Source organism: Hippopotamus amphibius, chromosome 1 (genome assembly GCF_030028045.1).
Source record: "Hippopotamus amphibius kiboko isolate mHipAmp2 chromosome 1, mHipAmp2.hap2, whole genome shotgun sequence".
NCBI classification, from domain to species: domain Eukaryota; kingdom Metazoa; phylum Chordata; class Mammalia; order Artiodactyla; family Hippopotamidae; genus Hippopotamus; species Hippopotamus amphibius.
In genome coordinates this window covers 88,225,152-88,237,441 of record NC_080186.1, presented here as the reverse complement: position 1 = coordinate 88,237,441, position 12,290 = coordinate 88,225,152, and the positions used below count along the sequence as shown (strand labels likewise).

Sequence of the window (12,290 nt, the reverse complement as noted above, 5' to 3'; positions counted from 1 at the left end):
AAATATCTATGATAATAAAGCAGAATGGGGCAATTTCTGATTTATGGATTTAGGAATAAAAGAGTTCAATCACAACATTGCTTCCTTAAAAATAACTTCATTCAAAGTTGAAGCTCTGCTTTGCAAATACAGAACTCCCTGCAGGGTCCAGATTTAAGCTCTGAGTTCTTACTATTTCAGGAGGAAGTTAAAAAATAAAAACAACATCATATTGGTCCCCATAAATAAAGGATCTCTGTGGGCTGAAAGTCCCCATGGGAACTTCATACCTGTCCTTCAAGGATCCCTTTCTTTTTTTTTACTTTTTTATAAAGCTCTTTATTGGAATATAATTGCTTTACACTGTTGTGCCACTTTCTGCTGTACACCAAAGTGAATCAGCTGTATTTTTACATATATCCCCATATCCCCTCCCTCCCGCGACTCCCTCCCACCCTCCCTATCCCAGCCCTCTAAGTCATCACCCATCATCGAGCTGATCTCCCTGTGTTATGCAGCAGCTTCCCACTAGCTATCTATTTTACATTTGGTAGTGTATATATGTCAATGCTACTCTCTCACTTTGTCCCAGCTTCCCCCCTTCACCCCACCCCCACCCCATGTCCTCAAGTCCGTTCTCTACATCTGCCAGGGATCCCTTTCTAATGAATGAAAGCTTTAATGGATCATGATCCACAGGTCAGCATAGTATCACACAGTAAACAGTCAATAAAACAAGTCATAGAGGCAGCCTGATCTCATCTATATCCTATACACATTCTACAGGCTCTCTCAGAGAAGCATGAGTGTAGACTTGGCTCAGGAATAAAAGAGTCATGTTTGTGCAGCATTTTAAGAACTTTGAGGGTATTTGGTAGAAGACATATTTTGGGTGCAGAATGGTACTTTTAGCTTGAGAATATGAGCTTTAAGTAGAAGAAAAACACTTGATGGTTGTTTTGCAAATAGCTTTATTTATATCCTAGAAAAATTTTTAAATATAAAATTTCAGACTGTAACAAAAGAGATGTCCTGATGTGCCAATATGTGACCTCATCAGCTCACAAGGATGCTAATAAACATCGCTCTTACTGCTGGTGACATGAGAGGAAGGTTTCTTCAGGGCATAGAAATCAACGCCTGGACATATTTTGGTGTTCAAGGACTAGCAGGATGTGAAAAACCAGCTTTCCTAAAGTCACAGATTTAGAATTAACATTACCTAAAAAGCACTGACTGGATTTTTTACTTCTGAAAGAATATAATCCCTTTAACTTGTTCACTCATTTTAGACAGATGAAAATCTATTAGAAAACTTTTTAATCCTCTTCTTTCTTTCCTAATGAACGTGTTACTTATTCATGCTTCTGTGTCATCATTGACATCACGTTCTTCATTTCTCATATCATTAGTCAGACTTCAGAGCTCTTCATCTCTCATATTATTTATTAGTCAGGCTTCAAAGCCTGAGACTTATTTCCTTGAAAATGTCCTGGTGCCCATCTCTAACTCTTCGGCCTAACTTCCAGCCCCTCTGACAAGTCCCCATACCCTAGATTTTAGTAGCAGTCTCCTTTTTAGCCTCTCTGACTCCAGCCTCCCTCCACCTGATTCAGCCTGTACATTGCTGCAGCCCAATCTTCCTTAAACAACATGTCAATCACATGACTACTACAGCAAATACTCCAAAGCAGAAATATGATGAGTGAGAGAAGAAGTCTGGAATACAAGTGTTCACATTAGGGTCTATGTATCTCACTGTTCATAATTATTGACTGTCTACACAAATGTACACAATGTACACACACGTATTAGTTTCTCATCTGCACAAAGCTGCCATCACAAATTACCACAAGCTCAGTGGCTTATAAGAACACATATTTACTTTCGTACAATTCTCGAAGTCAGGAGTTCATCATCAGTTTCACTGAGCTGAAGTCAAAGTGTTGGCACGATTGGTTTGTTCTGGAGACTCTGAAGGGAGAAGCTGTTTCCTTGCCTCTTTCAGCCACCAGTGGCTGCCCTACTCCTGGTGTATGGTCCCTTCCTCCAGCTTCAATCCAATCTCTGTTTCCATCATCACATCACCTCTTCTAACTGACTCCTCCTATGTCCCTGTGATTACACTGAACCCACCAGAATCATCCAGAATAATCTCTTCACTTTGAGATCCTTTACTTGATCACATTTGCAAAGTCCTCATTTATAGGATCAAGTGGGGTTTATTCCAGAGATGCAAGGCTCATTCAGTATTTTAAAAAATCAGTGTAATCCACCACATTCACAGGCTAAAGAAGAAAACCACACGATCATATCAATCAAATCAGGAAAAGCATTTGACAAATTCAACACCCACTCATGATAAGAACTCTCAGAAATACAGAAATAAAGGGGAACTTCCCCAACTTGATAAACCTCCAATTAATATTTCATGGTGAATGCCTGGATGTTTTCCCCCCACAGAGATTGGGAACAAAGATGTCTGCTTTCATCACTATTATTCAAGTTCTAGCTGGTGGACCAAGGGAAGAAAAGGAAGTAAAAGACATACAGAATGGGAAAAAAGACAAAATTCTCCCTATTTGTAGATGACATGATTATCAATGCAGAAATCCCCAGGGATTCACACACACAGACACACACAGACACACACACACCCCCTCTCTCCCTCTCTCTCTCTTAAATTTCAGTATACAAAATAAATATAGATAGAAAATCAACTGTATTTCTACATACGAGCAATTCTCATACAGGGACACTGAAATTTAAAAAACATCATTTATAATCACTCAAAAAAGTTACTTAGGTGTAAATCTAACAAACCAGGACTTAAATGATGAAAGCTAAACAATGCTGATGAAAGAAATCAAAGAAGATATAAATAAATGAACAGACATATTGTGTTTATGGATTGGAAGACTCAACAACAGTAAAGATGTCAATTCTCCCAAAACTGATACAGAGATTTAACACATTTGTATCAAAATTGCAGCACGATTTTTTTTTGTAGATATGGACAAGATTATTCTAAAATTTCTATGGAAAAGAAAAGGAACTGGCATTGCTAAGAAAATTTTGTTAAAGAAGGAAAAATGGGAAGAATCATTTTTCTGTTAAGGCTCTCTACATAAGTACAGAATCAAGAGAGTACAGGATTGGCTTCAAAGGAACCGAATAAAGAACAAAGAAATAGATCTGTACAAATATGCCCATCTAATTTTTGACAGAGATATAAAAGCAATTCAATGAAAAAAAAAATAACCTTTTAAACAAACGATGCCAGAGCAACTGGACATCCATGGGCAAAAATATGAACCTTGACATAAGTCTCACACCTTACACAGAAATTAGCTCAAAATAAGTCACAAACTTATGGGAATCAGTGGCTAAGCAATGAGATCTTAGATTTGATACTAAAAGCGTGATCTCAAAAAGGAAAAAACATAAACTGGACTTCATCAAAATTGAAAACTTTTGCTCTGTGAAAGATTCTATTAAGAGGATGAAAGACAAGTTACAGACTGAGAGAAAATATTTGTAAGCCATTATGAAACAAAGGACTAGTATCTTGAACATTAAAGAAGTCTCAAAACTCAATAAAAAGAAAACAACTCACTCAAAGAATAAACAAAAGATTTTAACAGATGCTTCATCAAAAAGTTATAGAGATGGCAAATAAGTACATGAAAAGTTGTTTCTTATTACTTCGAAATACAATTTCAATGCAAACTAAAACCACAGTGATATATCGTTACATATCTATCAGAATGGCTAAAAAAATGCTGGCAAATATGAAGAGAAACTCAATCACTCAAACACTGCTGGTGAAAATGTAAAACGGTACAGCCACTCTAGAAAATAGTTTGACAGTTTCTAAACTGTACCATACAATCTAGCAATTGTACTCTTGGGAATTTAACCCAGAGAAACGAAAACCTTATGTTTTAACAAACATATACATGAACAATTTATAGCATCTTTGTTCACAGTGGCCAAAAAATGGAAACAGTTCAGCTGTCCTTCAACAGGTGAATGGTTAACAAACAGCAGTATATACATACCTTGGAATGTTAGCCACAAAAAGGAACAATTATTGATATATGCAACAAAGTGGAGGAATCTCCAGAGAATTATATTGAGTGGAAAACACCAAGTACAAAAAGTCACATGCTCTATGATTCCATATATATAACATTCTTGAAATGACAATATATAAAGGAAGAACAGATTGGCAGTTGTCAGGAGTCAAGGAGGGGATGTGGGCAGGAAGGAAGGAAGAGTAGCTATAAAAAGGCAATGTGAGAGATTCCTGCAGTGATGGAAACGTTAACTGTATCTATATCTTAACTGTATCAATGTCAATATCCTGATGGTGATATTATACTACTGTTTTGCAAGATGGCAGCATTAGGAGAAAGTGGGTAAAGAGTACACAGGAGTTCACTCTGTCATTTCTTACAACTGCATGCTAATCTACAATCATCCCAAAGTAAAAGTTCTAAGTAAAAAAAGTGTGTGTGTGTGTGTGTGTGTGTGTGTGTGTGTGTGTGTTACAGTCAGATCTCATCACTCCTCGGCTCAAAACCCTCTGGCTGGCATTTCATCGCACGCAAAGAAAAGCCCAACTCCTACGCTGGCCTAGAAGAATGCCTGATCTGACCTTTTCCCTCTTGGCCTCATCTGCCTTGCTCTCCCCTTCAGCCGTGGTGGCCTCAGGCACATTCCCACTCAGAGCCTCAGCAGTCGTTCTCTCAGAGGGAAACCCTCTTCTCCAAAACTCTCATTTCTTTGAGATCTTTGCTCAAAAGTCTTTAGTGAGCCCCACCACTACCACACTATTTCAAATTTCCTTCTCGGACTTCCTAGGTGGCGCAGTGGTAAGGAATCTGCCTGCCAATGCAGGGGACTCGGGTTCGAGCCCTGCCCTGGGAAGATTCCACATGTCACGGAGCAACTAAGCCCATGCGCCACAACTATTGAGCCTGCACTCTAGAGCCCGTGAGCCACAACTACTGAGCCCATGTGCCGCAACTATTGAAGCCCACGCACCTAGGGCCCGTGCTCCACAACAAGAGAAGCCACTACAATGAGGAGCCCGCACACAAAAATGAAGAGTAGCCCCCGCTCTCAGCAACTAGAGAAAGCCCGTGTGCAGCAACGAAGACCCAACGCAGCCAATAAGTAAATAAAATAAATAAATAAATTTATTTAAAAATAAATAAATAAATAAAATTTCCTTCTTTTCCAGCCCCTATTCTTTTGTGCTTTATTTTTCTGCATCACACCAATCATGGTCAGAGAAACTATATAATTTATACATTTGTTTATTAATCACACAACCAATCAACCTCCCCTACCCTTGTCTCCTCCTCTCTCTTCTTACTCCCCTCCCCCCTCTCCTCCTCCTCTTCCTCCTCTTTCTTCCATTTCTATAGGTCAGAAATTACTCTTTTACCGCTGCTTCCCAGGTGCAAAGAACACTGCCTAACAGTGGCTTTCAGCAAATAGCTGTTGAAGGAATAAAGGAAATGAGGGAGGAAAGGAAGGATCCCTGCAAGCAATCTGGACAAGAATGATATGAACAAATATACTAAAGACCACTGAAAAAACCTTAAAACCGACAGAAAATTATAACAGCAATGTTTAGGACAGAAAATTATTTTAAATTTTTATTGTTGGGAGCTTAGGGACACTTGTTAAAAGAAAGTAGAGCCATAAATGAATTCTTTCCCTCTTTTCTAGTGGTTTAAATATAATAGGGGAAGTAAACTTTTATCAGCTAATAGGAGCGACATGAGAAAAGTAAGAGAAAAATCATTACTGGCATAAAATGTAGCTTAGGAGAAGGCTTGGGGTTGTGTTTGGAATGGCTCGAGAGAGGCGTGTTAAATAACCTTTCCCCGCAGGATGGTTAGAAACAGTCCCGGAAGGAACTGCACAGAGGTGTTTGGCACCAGGCTCCCTGTGACCCAGCGCCTCCCCCAGCGGCACCGCCCTGCAGAGCCGCAGAGATTACCTGGGTACCGCACGCTCCTCGCCCACCCACCTAAGCAAGTGGCCCACATCCCCTCGGTTACCACACCCCAGAAGTTGCTGCACAGACAGTCATCAGATGGCTCACACCTTCTGGTCTCTACTGATGACCCACCTGGCTCTAAAAGCTTTTCAGAACCAAACCGCTCATGGCTCACATTCAGGTTTACCTTTGTCACACCAGAGGATCAACCCTTCCAGATCATCCAACATCAACGAGGCCCTTCTTTCCAATTGACACTCTCATCCCCTAATTTGCCATCCTCTCAAATCCAGTAACACCATCTTATACATATATTTTTTTTGGAAAGTAGAGAAGGAAATGCTTTACAACTTGTCTTACGAAGCCAGCATAACACTGATACCAAAACTCAACAAAGTATTACAAGAAAAGAAAATTACACACCAATATCCTCCATGAACACAGACGCAGAAATCCTTAACAAACATTAGCATATCAAATCCAGCCATATGAAAAAATAATACACCATCATGGCTCCACATTCAAAAATCAATGTAATTCACGTTAGAAGATTATGATTATCTTGATAAATGTAGAAAAACTGGTAAAATTCGATACCCATTATTAATAAAAACTCTCAAACTAGAAAGAGAAGGAAATTTCCTCATTCAGATAAAGGTCATCTATGAAAATCCCACAGCTAACATATTTAATGATGAAAGACTAAATACTTTCCCCCTAAGACTGAGAACAAGACAAGCATGTCCATTTTCACCACTTCTAACTAACTAATGGAAATCTTAGCAACAAGAAAAAAAAAACTACCAGAATTAATAAGGGAAAATAGTAAGGTTGCAGGATACAAAGTTAATTTTCAAAAATCAATTTCAGCAAAATTTTTAATTCTGCTCATTAAAAAAATACAGCACATACATCTGACAAAGAGCTAGTATCTAAAATACATATACAAATATTGAATCATTTTGTTGTACACCTGAAACTAATGTTATATGTCAACCATGTCTCAATTTAAAAGAAAATTTCACTGAAAAGCAAAAGTGCTCTTGTAAAAGCTGTCAGATACAACCTTAACTGCTTTTCCTAATATTAAATAATTTTCAGAATAATAACATATTTCCCATCAGCTCTGTATATAGTACTGTGAAAAATAATGGTTTTAAATCATCAACAAATATTTTTAATTAAAAAATAAAATAAAGAACTACCACAAATCAACAATTTTTTTTAATTTTAATGGGCAAAGACTTGGGCCAAATACCTCACAAAGGAGATATATATATATATACACACACACACACACACAGACACACATATATCTGGATGGATGGATGGATAGATAGACACATGCTGTTCAACATCATGAGTCATCAGGAAACTACACATGAAGATACTATTTCACACCAACCATAATGGTTTTCTCCCACCAGTCATGCCCATGCCCTGCTGCTGGTCTCTGTCGTCATGTCCCCATCAGAAATCATGTCGAATATAAACTTTCACGCTTGTTTACTGTGCACTCCTTGCACTAGAAATACGAGCACCCTGGGAGGAAAGGCCCTCATCGGCTGCATTCACTGCTGCGTCCCCAGGCTCAGGAGTGCTGCCTGGCAGGCAGTGTGCACCTAACACAGATCTGCTGAATGAATGAATGTCACTAGCGCAGTAAACTGTGTCTTCTGCCTTGAGGTACATCAAGACACAGTCTTGAAAAAGAAAAATAGGAGAGAAGGAGAGAACAAAAAAAGTGTGCACAGTCAAGTAAAGCAAAATACTACCTCTGGTGCCACTTACAAGCATAAAGCACGATAGATTAGGCCATAGACCGGTACCTGGAGTGAGGCAACAAAAAAGCCTATGAAAGCCAGGGAGTAATGCAGACATTTCTCCACAGAAATGGCTCTATAGGAAATATTGCAAAATATAGGAGGTATAGTGCCTCAGATCGAGAACCTGCCTTTGGGAAGGTTCTGACCTAAAAATTAGTAATAACTGATTTTGCTATTTCAGTTATATAAGGAAGTCATTCATGCATCTCAGTTTCACATATAAATATTTGGAAAACTACAGTATTGACTCACACCTAAGTAAATATCCTAAGTTTTACAGCTTAAGTATCTACAGATGAAAAACACTTTTCTTCAGCTTAGAATGCCTTTGCCTCATAACCCTAATTTATTCTGTTATTATTTTGAGACATGACAGAGGAGGCAGAGTAGGGAGTAGGAAGGAGGAGTATACAGCCATGAAGTGGGAAAGCTGTGCATCTGACGTCCCGAGACACTTAGGTGAACTTGACCAGTGGCGTTCTCAGGAAAATCTCCTGACCTTGGGAGCTGCACCTAGCAGAGAGCCCGGGGCAAGGTGAATATTCAGCAGGTACCTAACGAATGTTTCTTCCAAACAACAATTTTAAGAGATGGCTTAAAGATCCAGGTTTAGGAATGTTTTTTGTTTTCTAACCCTAAGGCCATTTATTCAACTTTAGTAAGTAATTAGTACCACAAGCTCTGGGCAGATACACAGCCCAAAGTCCCATGCTTTAGGCACACATGATGCAAAATAGTGGAAACCACTGGTAGAGAATCTGACAAGAAGAAAGCTCTAAAATAATACAATTATTTTATTTATATCTCACAGGTAAAAACCTAGGAACTTGTCTTTATGATCCTGTTTTGGGTATTTTTTTCTTGTGCATTCATCACACTTCCACCTCATTCTTTTAAGCTAAGGTATAACTGTATGTTTCAGCATTTGTTTTCCTATCACTTATTCCCTCTGGGATTGGCAACTAAAGTAACTGCTCAGCAGGCTCAAATCCTTTTAACCATTTCAGGTGCTTATAGCTTGCTCACAGCATCTGTCAATGAAATTCATGATCATTTGTTTCTCACCAACATAAAATGATTTAAATGGAAAAGGAATTATATGGAAAAGAATGCTATTCCAAATAGATCCATCCCAGAATAAAAAGAAAAAAAAATGAAATTGCAGTATAAGACATCATCAATTGATAACATCTTAGAGCTGGACCTAAATCAGCTAGTGCTAATTTTATCTCATTTTATCAATGGGTAAATTAATGGCAATTTCTGAAATTTTAAGGGGAAACCGGAAAGTGTTGTACCCTTACAGGTTAAACCTCTCCTCCTTGCGGGCTGGGGTTCAAACAGTTAATGAATATCTGAACGAATGAAAGAAGGAATTTATACGAATTCTAAATCATGGTCATAAAGCTAGTTAGTGGTAGAGCCAGGACTAAACCCCAGTTCTCTTTATTTCTTCCTTGGTGACTCGTAAGTTACAGCTACACGAACAGCATAGTTAGTTATTAGGGGAGCAGCAACGTCACTGAAATCACTTACTGACCTTAGTTGTGTGTTTTTTCTCATTCTGCTTTTAGACATGCAAACAAAAGAAAAGAATGAAAAGTGCCAAGTGGGATGACATAAGAAAATTGCACTGTAGCCAGATCACACATAAAAAATGACAGAAAAAAGGTAGGCAGAGATGGCTCTGTGATTTTCTTCTCACTCTCACCTGATCTAAGATATAAAAGGTACAAAGTTAGAATGCATTAGCTGTCAAATCAACAGTGTTCCATTGGAGGCGCAGCCTTCTCTAACAGTGCAGCCATTTCACAACCACAGGCTTGACATAGTCCAAAATCAGGGAACAAGAGGCAGAAACGATCAGGAACAAGGACGTCATGTGATAATGGAGACACTGTACTCACTCTTCCAGGAAGTGCTGCTGGGGTCCTATAATAGAGCCAGGCCGGCATATTCTGATCCAAGCAATTATTTCCGCATGTGTAAACCTGTAGTGTTTCATGACATAACAGGCTATCAAGGTCCCTGTTCTTCCAAGACCAGCTGCAAGAGAGGGAAACAGAACAAGAAATACAAAATACAGCAAATGCACCCAATAAACACTGGAATCAAACCCCGTCCAGAAATTGCTGTGGTTTCAAATATAATGCAAGATTTTCAAACCCAGGCAATAATGTAATGCTTTTTACATGATGGGGGGTTAAAAGATAATTCTAACTCAAGAAATTTTTTAAAAATAGATCATACGATAAAAATAAACATACGTAAAAATACATACACAAATCAGAGCAAGGATCTTGAAAATTATGGGGAGTTCAACCCCCGAGGGCCTTGGAGGATGACTGTCAGTGTGAATACTGTTAAGGCAATGCTGGTTCCAGACAAGCATTTGCAAAATATCAGCTGTCAGGTGTCTTCTGGGCTCCCCATCCTTAGCTCCAGCCCAGGCTGAGATGAACCTTCAGTTAACAGTTTGTGTGTGTGTGACCCTAAGTCAGTAATTGATTATATTATCATGGTCATTTTTTAAGCCTATTTAAATGGTGAGGTTTTTTTTTTTTTTAAACATATTGTAGAATAAGGAATTATAGAATCAAAGTAAGAAGACACCATAAGCATCATCAGGCCCCACCGGCTGCCTAACTCATGACTGTTTCAATACTATCTCCATCAGGTGGCCCTAACCTCTACGGAACTCCTTCAGAGACCAGGCTTTCATTATGTCCTCAGCCAACAGGTACTGATGGAGCAGCTACTACCTGCCAGGTACTGTGTTAGGAGCGAGGGATACAGTGATGGATAAAACAGACGTGGTCCCTGCCCTGGTGAGAGCACACAGCAGCCGGCCGAGCAAGACCCAACCCGACAGAAGTGCTCGTTTCATTTCCTGAGGCTCTTGCATTTTTCAAAACCTTTTGTCAGTATATTTTCCTTATATTGAACCCAATTTCTGTTATGAAGGAGAAATTAATACAATTAGAAACAATTTTCGAAGAAGTATCAGTTACTACCAGGATCAAAATGTTCTTCAAAGTATTTTTACAAATTGTGATTTTTTGAATCTCTCCAGAGAAACAAAAGTGATAGGATTTTACATCTTAGACACTTTTTTTTTCACCTACACTGGCTTCCTCCTTTTCCAAAATATTCAAAAATTTGATCAAGCTATATGGTCTTCAAATAGGTTGTTCAAATTGTTCATACACTAAAACTGAGGCCCAAAGATACTAACCAGTTCGCTCATATTAGCATAATGAGTGAATATGGAATTCAGGACTACAATTCCCGAGAGGTCCTGCTATTGTCCCCCAGTTCTTTCCACTTATGGCTCATCCAGTCAGTCACTCCATTCTACACATACTAAGACGGGCTGAGTATGAGGCGCTGTGACAGATGCTGGGGCCAGAAACATGAAGACAAGCAGGATGTCTGCCCTCATGAGATACACAGTACTGAGCCACTAATGCTCATTTACAAGCATTTTCTAAATCTTTCCATTTCTGGTTTCTTGGAATTAAATTCAGTACTATAAACTTTTATTTGTTAAGTACCACCCATGAGCAAGGCACTCTGCTGAGTTATTTTTCCACTACTTAATCTCTTCCTATCACATACTCTTTTTCTTATAGAACAACAAAGTGGCTCTGTCTTTGGTTTCAAACATTTGATTCAAATGGTCAAATGTTTATTTACTATCTACAAGCTACCCAGGACAGGGCTTTGCTCAAAGGATAAGGAGATAAGCAAATAGAGGATATAATTTTTTTAAGCTCTTTATTGGAATATAATTGGAGGATATAATTTTTGACCATGATATGTTATCAAAGTAGTGGTAGACACGAGAATATTAACCAAGAAGCAAAGAAATCAGGATGAAACTGGGCTCTCAGAGACAAAGGGACTGTGTGAATTGGCGTCTTCAAAGGATGTGTCACTGATGACAAGGAGGTCAGCAGACTAAAAAATAGGAAGGTCACAAAATATTTTCAGCAAAGGGTCCAATGAGTGAAAGTGTGGCTGGTCTGGAGAATGTGTCAGTACGTGTTGAGTGGAAAATAAGGCCCAATGGGTGTGGAGGGGCCAGATTAAAGGGCACCTCTGATTTAAATGGAGAAGCCTATACTTAGGGGAAATAGGTTATCAATTGTGGGCTGAAGACACCAAAGACTGCTGAGTTATTCGGGGATCCCCAAATCCAGATGCAGAGTGCTCTGAGCACTGATTAGGTCACACCTCCTGCATATATGTTATTACTCCTCAAACATATGTAGATGAGCCTCTGATGAACACAATTCAACTCATTTAAAAAGTATTATGAAATTCACGATATTATCAACAACTAATAAACATACAGCTGTTATGTAAAAATCTGATTTTTCCTTTAACCAATGGAAAGGGCAAAATAAAGCTGCCATATATTTGGGAGCAAAGGACGTGGCGTGATAAAAGCTGCTGGATGAGGTAGC

At 38.8% G+C, this 12,290-nt stretch overlaps 1 protein-coding gene across 1 annotated transcript in view; it reads right to left on the bottom strand.

The window, feature by feature from the left end:
* CDC14A (cell division cycle 14A) overlaps window positions 1-12,290 on the bottom strand; it is a 152,967-nt gene that overhangs the window by 40,795 nt on the left and 99,882 nt on the right. Inside the window, exon 10 of the mRNA XM_057741603.1 lies at window positions 9,729-9,867. Coding sequence (XP_057597586.1) covers window positions 9,729-9,867 — 139 coding nt within the window. The remainder of the gene's footprint in view (window positions 1-9,728; window positions 9,868-12,290) is intronic.